This window comes from Syngnathoides biaculeatus, chromosome 14 (genome assembly GCF_019802595.1).
Source record: "Syngnathoides biaculeatus isolate LvHL_M chromosome 14, ASM1980259v1, whole genome shotgun sequence".
NCBI lineage: Eukaryota > Metazoa > Chordata > Actinopteri > Syngnathiformes > Syngnathidae > Syngnathoides > Syngnathoides biaculeatus.
The window spans coordinates 28,571,783-28,589,895 of record NC_084653.1 but is presented as its reverse complement, the minus strand read 5'-3'; the positions used below and the strand labels follow the sequence as shown (position 1 = coordinate 28,589,895).

Here is an 18,113-nt window from a genome sequence, read left to right as displayed (position 1 = left end):
CGTGCCGGCTATCTTCGATCGCCGGCCAGTGGCAGGGTACGTAAAGAATGAAGCCTTCCCACTCTGAATTCAGGGTACGCTACTGACGTTAACGCGGATTCCAAATGCCACAAATTGGAAAGTTATGAAATGATGGCGACGTCGCATTTCTTCCTGAGGTTTTTTTCAAAGTATGCGCGTCCCCATTTTTCATGACAATTTCCAGTGTCGCTGTGACCAGTCTAAGGAAAACCAAACGTACGGCGACGAAGGGGCTCGCTCCACACCTGGACGCTTTCTTGAAGGCGGGCAAAGTTCAAAGGTCATCGGGCTCGCCGAGAGCTGGCTGGCAACTGTTTAACGCCAAGATAAGAAGCGCAAAAGCCGAAGGACCGCACGGAGCTCGAAAGCCGTTCGGAGGACGTCTTTGGTAAGATGCGACTTTGCATTGCAGACTTGGATGGGACCGATGATGCAAAAATGGACTTTTGAACGGTCTGTCTGGAGCGCCCGCAGATCGTCGGGAAATTGGATCATCTCGACATTTGCGAAAGTTTGCTCATTGCGTTCGAGCCTCCAATAAAATTCTCGATCCTCCGGATATGGCAACAAAAGGCTGCCGCTCGCTCGCTCGCTCGCCCGCTCAAAACACCCGGGAAGTCTTGCGGCGCGGGGGAGGGGCCAACGCGACAAAGCTTAACGGCGTCCTCGTCGACACTCAGGTCCCGCGACGACCGGCGGGATGTGGAGAAAGTTGCGGAGCGCGGCGTGGAACTACCGACGGGCGCTCTTCATCGCGGTGACGCCGCCGCTGCTGCTTCCTCTTCCTCTGGTCGTCGCCACCAAGGTGAGCGCTAGCGCACGGTCGGCGTCGTGGTCGTCGTCCGTTCCGAATCCTACGCTCGCGCCTTCCTCACGCTCCGACTACTACGCCGTGGAGAGAAAAGGACATTTGCCTCGCGGTTCCGAGGACCGAGGTTCGAATCCCGGCCCTCGGAACCGTTGTGGAGTTTCTCCGTCCTCCCCGTGCATTTGTTGGGGACTCTAAATTGGGCCCGGGTGCTCTGCACGCAGAACTGTGGAAATTGTTTCTTTTCACGCGGTGCGACGTGACTAATGAGGTCGCGCGTCAGGAGGCGTCCTGCGCCTTCGTCCTCCTGCTGATGGCCGCCTTCTGGACCACCGAAGTCATCCCGCTGGCCGTCACCGCCACGTTGCCCGCCGTCCTCTTTCCCGCCTTCGGCATCATGACGTCATCGCAGGTCCGTTTGGCGCTTTGCGAACCATTTCTGCATTTTTGGGCCTCATTTGATTGATTGGCCAACAGGTGGCGACGGCGTACTTCAAGGACTTCCACTTCCTGTTGGTGGGCGTCAGCTGCCTGGCCGCCTCCATCCGGAAGTGGGGTCTCCACCGGAGGGCGGCCCTCCTTCTGGTCGGCGCCGCGGGGGTCCGGCCGGCCCGCCTGACGCTGGGCTTCATGTCGGGCTGCGGCTTCCTCTCCATGTGGGTGCACAACACCTCCGCCGTCGCCATGGTGATGCCCGTCGCCGAGGCCGTCCTCCGCCAGGTCCGGCGAGCCGACGAGGGGGCCGAGGGGGCCGAGGGGCGACCCCGGCGGGCCCCGCGACCGGACGGTAGACCGACTCCTTTGACTCTTTTGCTTCTCCTCCACTGACGACTCTTACCCTTATAGGGTGCTGCTTTTTTTTTTTTTTTTTTTTTTTTTGTTTAGCGACAGGTTTCACTTTGAAGTGCTGATCCGGACGACGTCGCGCGAGGCCAGATGAGTTTGGAGCGGCAACTTTTTCAAATTCATCACCCGTTGCAGCTGTTTTGGTTAGCAAAAGGACTCACTCGCGAGCATATATTTGAATTCCACCCGGTTCAGGTTTTTAATTTACTGGTGGAAAAAAATGAAACCAGCTGTTTAGTTGGTTGAGATTTCCCGTAAGCGGAAACTCACTGAGGGACCGCTCGGCTCGGTGCTGGTCTTTTGGTTAGCAACGTGCTTGAAATGGGCTCTGCGGTTTTTCAGAACTTCTTTCAAATCTGTCACCGGCGACCGCTCTTCTTAAGTCATCCGACCTGAAGCAACTGTTGACTTACTTTGCTAGCTGTTGCCGTTTTGGTTAGCGAAGGGTTCTCAGGCGCCAGCGAGTGCTCCAAAGTCCATTTGAGGGACGAGTTTAGTGTTTGAAGCGCTTGCTTTGAATTCGCTGCGGTTTGGATCAGCAAAATTTCTTCAAGCGTTAACGCTCCGGCGTCACACTTTGTACCTCTTATTGGAGGGATCGAGGGCGTCGAGGAGGCGCATGAAGCGCCGGTGACCCGCGGAGACAAGTCGGAGCAGGGAAATTTGGATCTTCTCTCCGGGTTGAGTGGTATCGGACGACCCGCCAGCGATTTGACAAATTCACCTTTTTCTCGGTCGTCACGAGACGACTTCCGACCACGCCGGCATTCACTTGCACCGTTTTTGTGTGTGTCACATGCAGAGATGCGTGTCGAGGAGGAGAACCAAACTCTGAGGTGGGTCTTCTTCTTCAAAGGTCAAAGGTCAAAGTCTTTCTTCCTTGGCAAAAAAGTCTATCTGTCTTTTCTGCAGCGATGACCACAAACTTCCCGAAGAAAGATCACCTTCATCTTCACCATCGTCATCATCAGCGGCGGCGGCGGCGGCGGCGGCATCCAATTCCACTCAGGTTCAAAAACTCACGTATTACATTTGCTCTCGTCGTTTTTCACTAGTCGTGGTTTAGCTCTGGGAAGCCGGACAGAGGACTCAGTGCGAGCGCGCAGACTTTCAAGCCGGCACGCTGGGTGTCAACACGCCGGCGACTTTCCCCGACGGCGGCTACGCAAAGGGATGTTGTTCAGGATTTGGCGTCACGGTGAGGGGAGAACGCGACCCGGGAGAGGGGGCCCGGCCGAGCGTACGGTAGACATTTCTGCCGACAGAAGGCGACCATGCGACTCCTGAGGGCTGGCAACTTCCTGCTTACGCACCAAAAACCTCCCTGAAATGATCTCTTGTCGTTGGTCAACTGGTGAGACGTGACGAGCACATTTTGCAATTCTACATCAAACTGTCCCCGGGGGCTGAATTAAAAGACCGAATGGCGTAAATCCTGCGCCTTTTGCCCCTTGCTCATTGTTGTTGCTGTTCTGTTGCCAAGTCAAATTGGCTTCGGGGACTGTGGAATTCGCGTCATCGATTTGTGGAAAATGGATCCCAGCTCCAATCAAAATGGCGACAGAGTTCCTTTGTGATTTCGGGCACGGGTTTCACGTGGCTCTGTCGAATCGGCCCCTCGGGCTGAATCCAGATCGAGAATCCCTGGAAATGGCCGCCGGGATGCCGGACAAAAAAAAAAAAAAAAAACACAAAAAAACCCAGCTGGCAAAAGCTTTTCGGGAATGACTTTTCTTGTCTCCGAGCTGACCGGGAGTGAAGGCGGCTCCGGGGTCCGGGAAAGAAGCCCCGAGACGTCAACCAAAGCAGACTTTCTTTTCTGGCGGCTTCTCCGGACGCTTTTTGTCGGTCTCCGGCGAGAAAATTCTGAACCTGCCTTGTGGGGCCGCATTTTAGGCGGCGTGCGCGACAGCGCCCCCTACGGACCTGACGTTGGGCAAGGCCATGTGCATCGGCGTGGCCTACGCCTCCAACATCGGCGGCATCGCCACTTTGCCGGGGACGTCGCCGAACCTCATCTTCTTCGAGTATCTCCGCCAGTGAGTCGCGCGTTATCCGCCGTTCGCGCGACGACCATTTTCCAAAGTGTCCGTGTGTCTCGCCGTCGTTGTTTTTGTGGAGGATTTACCCAGAATGCAACGGCGTCAATTTTGGCAAGTGGCTGGCGCTGTGTCTGCCCATCAGCGTGCTGACGTTGCTGCTCACGTGGGCGTGGCTCTGCTGGCTCTTCATCCGCTCAGAGTGAGTCACTCGCTCGACATGCCTTTAGCATTAGCATGAGCACGAGCGGTCCGTCATCCCACGCAGCGTCCGCTCGCTGCGGCGATGCGGAGGGGAGCTCTCGGAGCGGGAAAAAGCCGGCAGGAAAGTCATCCGAGACCAGTACGCGGCGCTTGGACCCATGAGGTGAGGACTCCCTCCCGCATTCATTCATCCATCCAGTCATTCATTCATTCGCTCGCTAAACGGGACCTGCCTGGGAAGGCCGAGGCTCACGTGTTCGTTCACGAGTGCAGTAGATGAATTTATGCGGTCCATCAGCAATGCGTGAACACCTCGCGCTTATTCCCTACATGCAGTCACGTCATTCGTTCCAGAGACCGGCCACGGTTTCATTTATCCCTTCATCCCCGTGTTGATCCGTGTGCTCAGTGCTCAGGAGAAGTTCACTCAGGCGGTCTTCTTCCTGATGGTCTTGTTGTGGCTGACCAGATCTCCGGGCTTCTTTCCGGGCTGGGCCTCCTTCTTCCCCGGGTGAGATCTCACCCGCCTCCCCACCAAAACGACGACTGAACCTTTTCGCCCGTCGTCTTCCCCCGCGCAGTCACTCCGACTACGTGACCGACGCCACCGTGGCCCTCGTCCTGGGAATCCTCTTCTTCCTGGTCCCGGCCCACGGACCCTCTCGGAAATACGGTCAAAACCCGGATGCGAAAAATGTGAGCGTGAGGAAGATGATGCTGACCGTGCGTCTCGCCCTAGAGAGCATGATCACCTGGGAGGAGTTCCAGGCTTCCATGCCATGGAAAGTGGCCCTCCTGGTGGGCGGCGGCTTTGCCCTGGCAGAAGGTACAAAGGTGCGTGACTGCGGAACTCGCCACTTGCAGATTGGCTTCTTTGCTGATTTTCTTATTCTTGTTTGAACTCGAAAAGGCCATTTTTGTTGCCGTCTTGTCACAGCAAACTACAAAGCTGGTTTGTCGCAAATCATCGCTAACTTTATCCCAAACTGCTGGGACAGCCTTTACTTATTATTATTATTCAGGAAACATTGATTATTGAAACTTTGTCGGTGGAATTCTTTCCCATTTTTTGCTCGACGTACACATTCAGCTGTTCGACGGTCCGCGATCTCCCTTGTCACATTTTACGCTTCAAAATGCGCTGCTCGTTTTCAACGGGGGACATGTCTGGACTGAAGGCGGGCCAGTCTAGTACCCGCAGTCTTGTAATACATGCGGATTGTGCATCTGAAATAAGCAAATGCGTTGCTTGGATGGCAGCATGTGTTGCTCCAAAAGCACTACGTACCTTTCAGCATTAATGGTGCCTTCGCAGATGTGTAAGTTACCCATGGCATTGGTCCAAACAAAATCCCTCGATTGATGTCGGTACCAATGCACGCAATGTACACAACAGAGCTGTCGGTGTAATGCATTAAAAACTTGAAGAAGATGGTTTCTAAAGTTGGTGAGCCGGAGTAATATTTGTTGGTTTTTTGCAGAGGTCAAAGATGCCTCTGAGAACTGTTTTATCTGGCTACGTGTGCTGCTGCACTTGTCTTGTACTGCAACGAGTATCAGATCAATGCTAGTTTTGGAAGCCTGACCATAATGTTTTGCACGAAGTGTTAACATTTAGCTAAGTGACTTATATCCTCTGGTGTAATGAGTACCATTTATTGATTTTTTTTTTTTTTCTCGCTGTCGCAGGTGAGTGCATCGTTTGCGCGCGCGCGTGTACTTCCTGCGATGGCCACTAGAGAGAGGCAGCGGGCCCACTGCGCGCTGGCTCCCAGCGGGAAGTGAACCAAACCAGTCTGACTCGTTTGAGCCTCATGAAGGCTCATGAAGGCTCATATGCATATTCACCGAGCCAACAGAGTGATGATGACGACGACGTCGAATGATATTTTGCTGTGCCCAATGAAGTGGCCCTTGTGCGTCCTTTGTAGGAGTCGGGTTTGTCGCGGTGGGTGTCGGAGCTTCTGACCCCTCTGGGCCACCTTCCCCCGCTGGCCGCCGTGGCCGTGGCTTGCGTCGTGGTCACCACGGTAACCGAGGTGGCCAGCAACGCCGCCACCATCAGCATATTCCTGCCCATCCTCTCGCCTCTGGTGGGTTCGCACGAACGACGGTGCGCTCTAACCTTTACGTGATCAGGATTTTTTTTTTTGGGGGGGGGGGGGGCAAAAAAAAAAAAAAAAAAAAAAAAAGATAACCGTGAAGCTAATAACGATTGAGGGGTCAACTGAAGGAAGATTTTTGTTTTGGGGCGCAAGCGTCGACTGTTCCTGTTGTGAGGATAATCACCCCGGCGTCGACTACGGAGCCCGCTTGCGCGCCGTCTCGGGGTGGGGGGGGGGTCCCTTTCTTTCTTTCTTTCTTTCAGCGCTGATCCCAAGCATTTTGTCCACCGGCGCAGGCCGAAGTCATCCGGGTCAACCCGCTGTCGGTGCTGATCCCGGCCACGTTGTGCACGTCCTTCTCCTTCCTGCTGCCGGCTTCCAACCCCCCCAACGCTGTGGTCTTCGCCTACGGACACTTCAGCGCCGCGGACATGGTGCCGAGCGCCGACTTTTAAGTCTCGTCCTCGTCGTCGTCGTTGTTGTTTTGACCTCTGTGATGTCACGTGGCTCCAGGTGAAGGCGGGGCTGGGCGCCAACGTGATCGGCCTCCTCGCCGTCCTATTGGCGGTCGGCACGTGGGGCGTGCCTTTGTTCTCTCTGGACACGTACCCCGATTGGGCCCCGCCGTACAACGCCACCGCGCCGTGACGGACGGCACCTGCAAATACTTTTTTTTTTTTTTAGATACATATTTGTGGCAATGTTCATGTAATAAACTCTGGGCAAAGTAAAACAAGAGTTAGAGAATTAGTCCAGCATGAATGCAGTCCACAAAGAAGAAAAAGGTAAACTCTCCGAAAGATGATGATCACCTTGAAAGCACACGTTTCAATTTTTTTCTGTTGAATTAGGTTTAGAGTTTGCTGCCAGCTGCTCCAGTGGCTAATAGCATATAATTTCATAATCCTTTTCCGTTTTTGGCGGCACAGTGTCTGAGCTGAAAAGTGTCGGCCTCGCAGTTCTGAGGTCCCGGACTCGATCCCTTTGCGTGTCCTCCTCACGTCCGCGCCCGCGTGGGTGTGCGCTTCCGGTTTCCAAACGCGACACTTTAAATAGCCCGTCGGTGCGATGGCGAGTGCGACTGCTGTTTGTCTCGCGATTGGCTGGAAACCAGTTGAGGGCGTAACCCCGCCTCCTGTCCGTTGGCTGCCGGGATAGGCTCGAGGACACCCGTCAGCCTCGTGGGGATAAGCGGCTTCGACAACGGATGGATGGATTTACCATTTTTGTTCCATTTCTTTCCCATGTTTTCTTGAGTCTATTTCGGGGGGATCCCATGAGGATAAACTACTGCGGGTTATTCAACATTCGGTCGGAGTGAGCCCTCTCGGCGTCCGTCTCGCGCCCCATTTTGGTCAGAGTGAGCCCTCTCGGCGTCTCTCGCCCCATCTTGGTTTGCAGCCACAGGTTGCTCACCTGTGCGTGGACGCGCACGCGCCTCCATTCCGATACAAAAGCGGGGAAGCCACTTCCGCCGCCGACGCAAACTCGAGAAAACAGCCGCTTTGTTGTTGTTGTTGTTGTTGTTGTCGTCGTCGTCGTCGCCGTCGTCGCCATGCTGGACCCGTCCTCCAGCGAAGACACCGGCGGAGAGTCCGAGCCGGAAGTTGCCCGAGAGCCCTTCGGGAAGGCGGCCGAGCGGGGCGTCGAGAGCCGAGCGGGGGACCGCCGGCGACGGCACACACCGCGGCCGCCCTCCTCCGCCGCGGGCCAAAGTGACGAAGTGGAGCGACTCCGGCGGGAGGAAGAGGAGCACAAAGTCAAGCTGCAGATTTACGTGTTCGTCCTGAGGTGCGTCGCGTACCCGTTCAACGCCAAGCAGCCCACCGACATGGCCCGGCGGCAGCAGAAGGTGAGCCCAGAAGCTCCTCCGATTCCCGCCGAACCCGTCGCCTCCATTTCCGGACGTCTTTGGCTTCTCTAGAAAGGTTTCAAAGAGCAAAGTCACTTTTTTTTCTTTCTTTCTTTCTTCTTTCTTTCTTTCTTTCTTTCTTGCTGGCTCCGCGTGGAGACCGCTGAGCGCAGACAGGAAAATAGGAAAACGTCCACTGGAATCTTGTGCACCCGATGCTTTTAGAAGGTCATTTATGAATCCGCTCCGTCGGATTGCAGATATTGTCTAAATTCACCCAAGTTAGAAACAAGGAAGTGTTTCAATTGACACAGTCTGATGAAGGTGGTGTGTTGTACTCGTTGTTTCTGCTTTGCGACTCTTTTTGGTCTAAAGAGCAGAAGTTCCAATGATGACAAAAGTCCTGATATAAGATATGTACGTTCAAGTTGCCAGCAAATAATATTCCGTCAATCTAGCAAGTTCTGCCAAATTATCGAACAGGTTTGCTTTCAATTTGGGCTTTGAAGATTTTTTTTCTTTTTTTTTTGGGGGGGGGGCGCTCTCAGTTAGGGTCATTGATGTACAGTGGCGCATGCATTGATGTGCTTTGGCAGCCACATTTCCCCCTCTAATTAGGCCCAATAATAATACTAAAAAAATCCCCAATTTTTATTGAATTTTTTTTTTTTTTTCTTCTTCTTTGAGGCGTTGCCAACGCTTGCTTGTGCCTTATTTGATATTTTCCCCAGATGTCATTGAAATGGCCGCCAATTATCTGTCGACTTTCACTATTCGCAGTCCTCGTCCGCTGTACTGTAACGTCCCTTGCGCCTCAATTCATGCCCCCCCCCCTTTTTTGTTGTTTTAAAGTCAGGTTTTTGTCATGCTGGAGCTACGAAATTGCTGGCTCTTTTTTTTTTCCCGCTCGAGGGGAAACTCCCACCTGTTGTACGCCGTCGATTTCCCTCGGCGGCTGTTCCGATATTCTGAGCAGCTTGACGAGCGTTTTGTGCGGGGGGGGTCCCTTCTCCACCCCATCCCCCCCGGCAAGTGCAAGCATTTGTCGCTAAGATTGCAAAGCGGTGCAATTTCTGATGATGTTCCCGATGGGTTCCAGCAATTTGCCGTGAGAAATTCGAGTGAAGGAATTTGTGGAAACCTTCCGTTGGAATTGCGGCACGGCTCCATACGAACTTTTGCACTGCTGCGAAGCGTTCCCAATTCTCACATTTGTCTCCCTTATGTGACCTTCGGCACGGTGGTTCACAGGTTAGCGCGTCTGCCTCACAGTTGTGTGGACGCGGGTTCCAATCCAGCCTCGCCTGCGTGGACTTGACACGTGCCTGCTCGACATTTCTCCAGGTGCTGTCACTTCCCCGTGCGTCCTTAAAACCTGCACCCTACTTTCAATTGCCTGAATGTTAAGACGTGCCTTGCGGCTGGCCGCTGACCACTACGGGGTGTACTCTGCCCTCTTGCCTAGCGTTAGTCGGAGTCCGTTTTGTGAGCCGCTTATCCTCGCGAGGGTCCCAATCCCAGCTATCTCGGGCCGAGAGGCGGGGTACGCCCCGAACCGGTTTTCAGCCAATCGCAGGGCGGACAGAAAAAACCCCATTCGGACTCATAATCGCACCTACGGACAATTTAGAGTCTCCAATGAAGGCGTGCAAACCCAGGCCAACATCTCGCTACGTCTCTGTCCCGAGTCCCTGGCGAGGGCGAAGAGCCGGTCCGGTGTTCCGCGGCCGGGCAGGACGAATCTTGTCAACACGACAATGAACTTGCAACGTCAATGTTGTTGGTTTCTTTTTTTTTTTTTTTTTTTTTACTCACATTGATGTTCTTATTCTTCTCCTTATTTGGTTATGTTACACGTTTGAAGCGTAAATACTAGCCTCAATTCTTGACTCGTTCATCCATTTTCATCCTCGTCCCCTGCGTGGTGGGTGACCATTGATTTTCGGTTTCTCGCCAACCTCACGGCGGAGCTCTCCGGTCGGCGCGTCGTCCATCTTGCGCTTCTCCTCTTGCGGGCGCACCGGTTCGGTTTTGAGGCGTCAGTCTCTCGAGCCGCTTGTTAATCCAGTGAGAAACTTTCATTCCTGTAGAAAGCCGTTCAGGTCTTTTTAAAGGGAAGTCAGCAATGTTGAAAATGAGATGTACTATTCCGTAGCTGAGAGCAAAATCGTGTAAGACGTGCGGTGTTCATCTGTGACAAAAAATCTCCTCGGCAAACGTCAGCATTGCGTTTTTTTTTTTTTTCTTGTTACGGAGGGTGGTTAAACCCCCCCCCCACTTGTTAAACACGACCCGCCACGCGTGTGTTTGCCACAAAAGCCGCTCGGTGACTCCCCGGTCGACGACATTGAGCGGCTTATTGTTCCGTACGCTGGTTTCATGCTGCCTGCCAAAAATGGGACGTGAAAACATTGACGGAAGCGTTACTACGTGGCCACTTTGTAGTCTTGGAACTGCCAAAGAGATCTTTCTTGCTTAGCATCAGCTTCTGGGTCGCGCTGCTTGGAAGCTTGAATTTTCTCTCTCTCTCCGTATATGTACGTACTGTATATGTTGATGTGAGCGTGTAGTCAGATGCGGCACATTTGGCGCTCGTCACGGATGCTCGTGCTCCCTGCGGATCAAACGTGTGCACGGCACCGATGTGACCATCTGCGAGTTTATGATGCGGAGAGAATGACCGTCGTGCCGAGGATGCGGATTTGCCTCCCGCTCGGTAAAAGTCTGTGTTGGGGTGATGAATGATGGACGCGTAGAAATAAAGATGATGTCCCAATGGTGCGTTTATTTCTCCTTGAAAAGTGTCGCGATCTTGTAAAATAAGCGTTTTCAACGCGTCGGCCCCACACGGACGTGGAATGAAAGCGAGACGAAAGTCTTTGGGCGCGACTCGTCGGCGTGCGCTTTACGGCTTTGCTCCACGCCCGTGCGGTCGGGGACGTTGTCCTCTCCTCTAGCTGGGTGGCGACTACATCTGGCCACCCTGCGGAGTCCACAACCCGGACTACTAAAGTAGTTGCGATCTCCTACGAACTCCTCGGCCTCCCGAGCCTCCGGCAAAACGCTCCATCTCGTGAGAGTTCTTCAAAGGTCTTGAAAGTGTCTCCTCGTTTGAAATAGCCTTTGACGCATTCAGCAATGACTGCCCCCTAAAGGACTGGCGTCCGTCTGCTAATGATGCAATGAATTGTTTTGTTTTTTTTTTCTGTGGTGGTCTGCCTTGCCCAGTGGCATTTGTGAGGGTTGTACTTAAAGAAGTCTTGACGCGATTGATTAAACGGCGGGGGCGTCGGGCGAGCTATTTTTGTCTTTCCGTGACTCTGGCTTCAGAGCTGTCATCTTGCTTTTTTCCCTCCTCCTTCTCCTTCTTCTTCCTTTCCTCGTCATCGCCCTCTTTCTATTTTCCCGCTTTCGCCCACCGCAGGCTCTTTTCTTTTTGTTCTTTTGACACTCGTTTGTGGCAGTCTAGATTTGATCACAAGCGATGGGTCGCGATGACGTCAACACGTACTTCCTGCCTTGGGGGGGGAAAAAAATCGCTCCCCTTGTCATCGGCCAAAGCCGACAAACGTTTGGCTGCTTTTTCTCCATTGGAAGCACCAAGGAACAATGGCAGGAAACGGCAGAGGAAGCAAATGTTTCATGTTTAAACACTAACCCTAACCCTAACCCGAGCTGCCGTGGTCTTTTTCCGCAGGTGAACAAGCAGCAGCTCCAGGCGGTCAAGGAGCGTTTCCTGGCCTTCCTCAACGGGGAAACTCAGATTACGGCCGACGAAGCCTTCTGCAACGCCGTCAGGAGCTACTACGAGGTAAGAGCGGAACCTCTTAAGGGGGGTGGGGTGTCGGGTTAGGGTTAGGTACGCTGCCATTTGACTTTCTCCTGTCTTGGGCTGCCAAAAATGTTCTTGTACTGACATCGGATAGTCTTCAGACTATGACAAACGCAAAGTAACTCTGACTCTAATCTTAAAACTACCGCCCCCCCTCCCACCCGCTGTAATCCAAATTTTAACCTCGCAACGCACAACCTCGGCCTCTTGCACTCGATTCGAGCCGGGCGGCCGCCGGCGTGACGCCTTCCGTGAGGGCCTCAAAACGGACGTCGCACGATCTGTGTTGTGGCGCGACGACCGTGTGAAAGGGGCCAAATCAAGCCGGCGTTTATTTCTTGTAAAAATGGCGAGGCCGCTCCGCCGTCACCGCCGGGCCTCCCGGAACGCCCATCTCTTCAATCGCTGCGACGTAACCTGAGCCAGGAACGACGGCGCAATTAGCTGCTGCGCCGAGAGCGAAGGGGGAAAAAAATGGAGGTGACGTGACGCGGAGATGGAAAATGGCACAGATGGGCTTTCAAAGGCCAGCCAAACGGTCAGCGGCTGACCTTTTTGTTTGAACAAAAGCTCAGTCGTGACGTCGCGATTCAGCATTTATACGCTGCCGTCAACTTTGACAGTAAACGCGCTACGTGAACAAAAGTTTTGGGACGCCTTCAGCACGTCTAAAGAGATCACTAAACGTCTCAATGAAGACAGACCTTTCTTTTGTTCTTTTTCTTTCTTTCTTTCTTTCTTTCCGCCACAGTCTCACGCCAATTGAGGGTCGACTCAACGCCCAACACGTTTTGCCCGAAGTATGTGTGGTCGGAAGCCTTGACTAAATATGGCCGACATCTGGTATCGATACTTTCCTATGCTTAGCTTTCATGGCCAAACAGCGTTTTGAAAAATAGCTGCACCAAAAAAAAAAATGTAGCGCAATAAACGCTATCTGAAATCTTATTTTACTGTGATTTGAAGATTTCCTCTTCTCGTACGGCTTAGCAGGCTCGTTATCGCTTAGCGTTTAATCGGCTCTCTCGCTCTGCCGGCGGGCGTGTAAATAATTGAGGGGTCTTTTTAAAGGGCAATTAAAAGAGCAGCGGGAAAGCCAAGCACCCGCTGCTCTAGTCATTAGTAATAATGGCTGACATTCAGAAGAAGCAAACCCGAGCTCTACTTTTGTGACGCTGGGTGCCATATTTGTACTGAACGCCAGCGTTCACATTCGCAAAATCGGATTTAAGCACGTGGGCGTGAGACACCGCCAAATTTTCTTTCGGGGGGGGGGGGGGGGACCAGGCTTTAATAGAAGTTGAGTTGTTGTCTCACATTTTCAAGAAAAAAGTCCTAACCCCTATGGACAGAAAGGAGTCATCTAGGAAGACCAATGCCGTATTTTTCAAGAAGCATTTGGTCTTTTATGAGGAAAAAAAATCATCCGAATAATAGTTGGAATCTTCGTAAAATAGACTGCGATGGGGGAGGAGGTCACGATTTGTTGCCGAAGATGAAGCTGTTTTCCAGAAAACGTTAGGAAAATCCCTCGTGCTTGAACTCGTCATTTTGCAAGGGGGAAAAAAGAAAGGCAGAAGAAAGATGATTTTACAGTTTACCGGATTATTTTCATTTTGCAAGAATAAAGTCACTTTTGGCAAAGTCCAAAATGAGTGTGCCTTTTTTTGTCGTTCTTTTTATGGGTAATCATCACTGGATGCGCACGTTTTGCGCCGTGGCATCCTTTTTTTTTTTTTTTTTTTTTTTTTTTTTTTTTTGTACGCAGGGCTTCCTGAAGAGCGAGCGCGTGTGCCGCATGGTGCAGAGCGGCAGCTGCTCGGCCGGCGACTTCCGCGAGGTGTTCAAGAAGAACATCGAACGGCGCGTGCGCGGCCTCCCCGAAATCGACGGCTTGAGCAAAGAGACGGTGCTGACCTCCTGGATCTCCAAGTACGACGCCATCTACAGGGGGGACGAGGACGTGCGGCGCCAGCCCCCGCGGGCTCACCTCGGCGCCGTGTCCGAGCTGATCCTCAGCAAGGAGCAACTCTACGAGATGTTCCAGCACATCCTCGGGGTCACCAAGTTTGAGCACCAGCTGCTCTACAACGCCTGCCAGGTCGGTTACACACAGACGCTTTTTCACTTTTTGGGTTTTTCTTCTTCTGCAAAACGCAAGAGTGATTTTTGTTTTTCGATGGGAAAAACAAAATCTCTCCGCTATTTAGTACGGGGGCTACTCGTACGGAGGTGCACAGTACTGATCCGACGACAGCCGCGTAGAACCGTCGCGACGGGCCGCAGGAAGTGCGTCCTTTGCTGGGCGTTTTTGATCGGGTCCTGAGAGTCAGGAACCTGAAGTTCTGGACGTTTGGAGAGCGTGAAGCGCAGCTTTGGTGAAGGAAGGACGTTTCCGAAAGTGCACAATCATCTCCACAGTCTTTAGTCGCGCTGGGCTCTCCGCTTCCTGTTGATACGCAGACGCCGCCTTCGATGAGTGTGCTGCGAACTTCACGAGTTTGCGTAGAGCGAGAAGAGCGGCGGGGAGAGGACACAACCTTGGGGTGTCCCAGTGCTAATGGTGCATCTTAGATGAGGCGGTGTCCTGCCTAACCGGCGGGCAAATGACAATTTATTCCAAATAAGTTCTGCATTTGTTTTGTTTTTAAACTTTTCATTTTTTTTTTTTTTTGTACGCAGGGCTTCCTGAAGAGCGAGCGCGTGTGCCGCATGGTGCAGAGCGGCAGCTGCTCGGCCGGCGACTTCCGCGAGGTGTTCAAGAAGAACATCGAACGGCGCGTGCGCGGCCTCCCCGAAATCGACGGCTTGAGCAAATAGACGGTGCTGACCTCCTGGATCTCCAAGTACGACGCCATCTACAGGGGGGACGAGGACGTGCGGCGCCAGCCCCCGCGGGCTCACCTCGGCGCCGTGTCCGAGCTGATCCTCAGCAAGGAGCAACTCTACGAGATGTTCCAGCACATCCTCGGGGTCACCAAGTTTGAGCACCAGCTGCTCTACAACGCCTGCCAGGTCGGTTACACACAGACGCTTTTTCACTTTTTGGGTTTTTCTTCTTCTGCAAAACGCAAGAGTGATTTTTGTTTTTCGATGGGAAAAACAAAATCTCTCCGCTATTTAGTACGGGGGCTACTCGTACGGAGGTGCACAGTACTGATCCGACGACAGCCGCGTAGAACCGTCGCGACGGGCCGCAGGAAGTGCGTCCTTTGCTGGGCGTTTTTGATCGGGTCCTGAGAGTCAGGAACCTGAAGTTCTGGACGTTTGGAGAGCGTGAAGCGCAGCTTTGGTGAAGGAAGGACGTTTCCGAAAGTGCACAATCATCTCCACAGTCTTTAGTCGCGCTGGGCTCTCCGCTTCCTGTTGATACGCAGACGCCGCCTTCGATGAGTGTGCTGCGAACTTCACGAGTTTGCGTAGAGCGAGAAGAGCGGCGGGGAGAGGACACAACCTTGGGGTGTCCCAGTGCTAATGGTGCATCTTAGATGAGGCGGTGTCCTGCCTAACCGGCGGGCAAATGACAATTTATTCCAAATAAGTTCTGCATTTGTTTTGTTTTTAAACTTTTCATTTTTTTTTTTTTAGTTGTGGCTTATATGGAAGTCTTTGATATTGTGGAAATTATCATGCCTCTTGGGGGGGGAGAGAAGTTTCATGATTTTCACGCACCCTTTTAGAATGATGTTAAAATGAGAAATGCTGTTTTTGGGGTTGCCCGCGGGCGCCACGCGGCTGTAAAGTCGGCAAAATCTTCACACTTGCTTCCGATCACCAACTTTCTTTGCCGTGCCCTCCACGTGGGGGGGGGATATCCCCCTTCTGTTTTCCGATTAGTTTATTTAACGCGTTGATTTCTATTTGATCTCTTTCAGTTGGACAATGCGGACGAGCAGGCGGCGCAGATTCGCCGAGAACTGGACGGACGATTGCAGCTGGTGGAGCGAATTGCCAGGGTGAGAGATGTCGTACGCCTGAATCTCCATTTAATGGATATCGGAAGAAGCGGACGTCTTCCCCAAAATATTTTCTTGCCGTCACCCAAAGTGCCTTTGAACGATCGTCTGTTCGTTCCAGAATATTCCGCAGCGGCAGCGACTATCCCTGTCAAAGAATGATTATATTGGCAGATCCAACCAACGTGTTGAACGTGGCGACATTTGCGGGCGCGGCGGTCGTTTGTTTATTGTCGCGTCGGCCTCCGCTAAACGACAGAGCGGCGATAAGTGGCCTAGAACTTGAAGAGGGCGCAGCGACACACACACCGGCACCGTAGAAGACGCGAGTTCCAGTCCAGTGACCTCTTTTTTTTTGTCTGTGGCATCTAATCCTAACGGAGTTGGAAATAGGATGCGCACTAATTCCTCGCAGCTTCTCAAAGCGACACTGCAGATGAGGGGGGGAGTAAGTTTCTATTAAGTGTGAAACTTATCAAACATTTATGTCCAATAACGTTGTACTGTACTGGATGTTTTAAGCCCTAATCAAAATGCCAAAGCAATTTCCTCGTGTACGGTAATACGGGTTCATATGAATTTAAAAAAAAAAAAGACAAAGTGCTTCAAAATAAGGGACAATCGACTGCAGCGGTTAGTCTGTTAAATTGAGGTTGCGATGCTCCGTGTCGAAAATCGCTTCCTTTGACATTTGGGGAGAATTCCTGCGCTTGCGCTTCGAGCTCATCGGCTCAAATTCCAATTTGGCGATTAAAAAGACGAAAGGAAAAAGATTTCCCGTTGAAAATGGTCAAAGTGGAAGACTGCGTCCGCGAGACGAGCTTGTCCCGCAGGAGAGGCGATGGCCGGCGTTGGCGTCGCCCGACACGGCCGCCCTCTACGTGGAGGAGCTGCGCTCGTCCGTCGGCCTGCTGATGGCCAACCTGGAGAGCCTCCCGGTGGCCAAGGGCGGAGCCGACTTCAAGCACAAGCACAAGCTCAAGCGCTCCTCCGTCAACAACTCCTTCCTGGACCTCGGCGACGAAGTGGACGTGTTGACCAAAGCGGACGTGTCGCTCTCCTTCACGCTGGAGGTGAGCGCGGCGAGAGCGGAAACTTTCCGGCCGCTCCTCTTGACCCTTCACTTCAGCCACTTTCACTTAGCAAGATGACATTTTGGGGAGGTTTCAGCTTCCACTCAGCGACGTGCAATGTGGCAGGTGATGAGCGGCCGGCCATTTTAGTTCAAGCCACACGGCGACTCCGATTCCGGGCGTCCTCCTACCGATTTGGTCCCAACGCCGACGCGGTTGGGTCCAGAAATGGTCAGGATCTGAGCGCGTCTGGGATGTGTTCAGGTGATGATCGTGGAGGTGCAGGGCCTGAAGTCGGTGGCCCCCAACAAGATCGTGTACTGCACCATGGAAGTGGAAGGAGGCGAGAAGCTGCAGACGGACCAGGCCGAGGCCTCCAGACCGCAGTGAGCGACCGAAAAGCCCCACAAATGCTCTCGTTTTGTCCGCGTCCCGACTCGCGTGAGAGAGAAACGCAAAGCAACTTTTTTTGGAACGTTTTTCTTCAAATCGGCAACAAAAACACAGACTGTAGAGCTTTTGGCCTCACGGTTCTGAGGACCGAGGTTCAATCCTGGCCCCCGTCTGTGTTCTCACCGCTTTTTTCCGGGTGGGCACTCTTTCTCTCTTCCCACGTCCCACTTTCGTTGGAGATTCAAAATGGCCTCCGTGTGCCCCGCGATTGGCCGGCGACCCACGTGAGGATAAGCTGCTCAGAATTGTTTTTTTTTTTTTTTTTTTTCCCCAATCACTCACATCGTCCAGGCTGATCGGTGCGGAAGGCAGGCTCAGCTCCTCTGCTGTGCTTTGCTTTTTATGTATTTTCATTTTTTTTTTTTTTCCCACACCGACCGCTGAAGTGTAAGATTCACAATGCGGGACGACGATTGGCAATTTTTCGGCAGGTTTTCGTCACAAAAGAAGTCAAGCGGCTTCTCGGCGTGACCGCGGCGCCTTCGTTTTTTTTTTTTTTTGGCTTCCCGCCGTCCGCTGCCCGCTGCCATTTTCAGACTTTCCTCGTCACAAGGAAGCCAAGCCGCACAAAGTCGTAGTTCCTCATCTTGGCTTTGGGGTGACTTGAATTTCTCTCGTTATGCTGATTATTTTGATTATTATTATTATTTGTATGATATGTGTGGATTTTCCATCTCTGCGCTGTGCGCATGCACGGTGCAAAAAAATGAACGAATAAATGAAAGAAGGAGCCACGCTGACGATCAGAGCGATGCCGACGTCGTCTCGCGCAAACGTCTTTTGTATGTTTTCAGGTGGGCGACGCAGGGCGACTTCTGCACGACGCACCCTCTGCCCTCGGTCAAAGTCAAACTTTTCATGGAGAGCACCGGCGTTCTGGCCCTGGAAGACAAGGAGCTGGGTCGGGTGAGTGCCCCCTGAGGC

At 52.7% G+C, this 18,113-nt stretch overlaps 2 protein-coding genes across 22 annotated transcripts in view; both read left to right on the top strand.

Annotated features, from left to right (window-relative positions):
• The first annotated feature begins 14 nt into the window (after positions 1–14).
• slc13a1 (solute carrier family 13 member 1) lies at positions 15–6,998 on the top strand. 18 transcript variants are annotated; one of them, XM_061842729.1, is made up of 14 exons: positions 15–409; positions 702–826; positions 1,113–1,241; positions 1,307–1,616; positions 2,588–2,684; positions 3,572–3,714; positions 3,808–3,916; positions 3,983–4,081; positions 4,328–4,429; positions 4,500–4,591; positions 4,658–4,752; positions 5,850–6,011; positions 6,320–6,457; positions 6,537–6,998. In XM_061842729.1, exons 1-14 carry the CDS (start codon positions 192–194, stop codon positions 6,752–6,754), a joined length of 2,037 nt encoding a protein of 678 aa, XP_061698713.1. In that variant the 5' UTR covers positions 15–191; the 3' UTR covers positions 6,755–6,998. The 18 variants fall into 18 exon arrangements, with proteins under 18 accessions (XP_061698713.1, XP_061698717.1, XP_061698712.1 ...); XM_061842733.1 differs by having other exon boundaries at positions 3,797–3,916; positions 6,537–6,808; XM_061842737.1 differs by adding an exon at positions 2,478–2,511 and having other exon boundaries at positions 294–409; positions 4,500–4,752.
• A 192-nt stretch (positions 6,999–7,190) lies between these two features.
• cadps2 (Ca++-dependent secretion activator 2) overlaps positions 7,191–18,113 on the top strand; it is a 49,157-nt gene continuing 38,234 nt past the window's right edge. For 3 of the 4 annotated variants that reach the window (XM_061842725.1, XM_061842724.1, XM_061842723.1), the window contains exons 1-5: positions 14,394–14,722; positions 15,583–15,663; positions 16,497–16,736; positions 17,001–17,122; positions 17,984–18,095. In XM_061842725.1, coding sequence (XP_061698709.1) covers positions 14,660–14,722; positions 15,583–15,663; positions 16,497–16,736; positions 17,001–17,122; positions 17,984–18,095 — 618 coding nt within the window. In that variant the 5' untranslated portion in view covers positions 14,394–14,659. Of the gene's footprint in view, positions 7,876–11,572; positions 11,687–13,475; positions 13,809–14,393; positions 14,723–15,582; positions 15,664–16,496; positions 16,737–17,000; positions 17,123–17,983; positions 18,096–18,113 lie in introns of those variants that run through there. The other variant, XM_061842726.1, reaches the window with a different exon arrangement.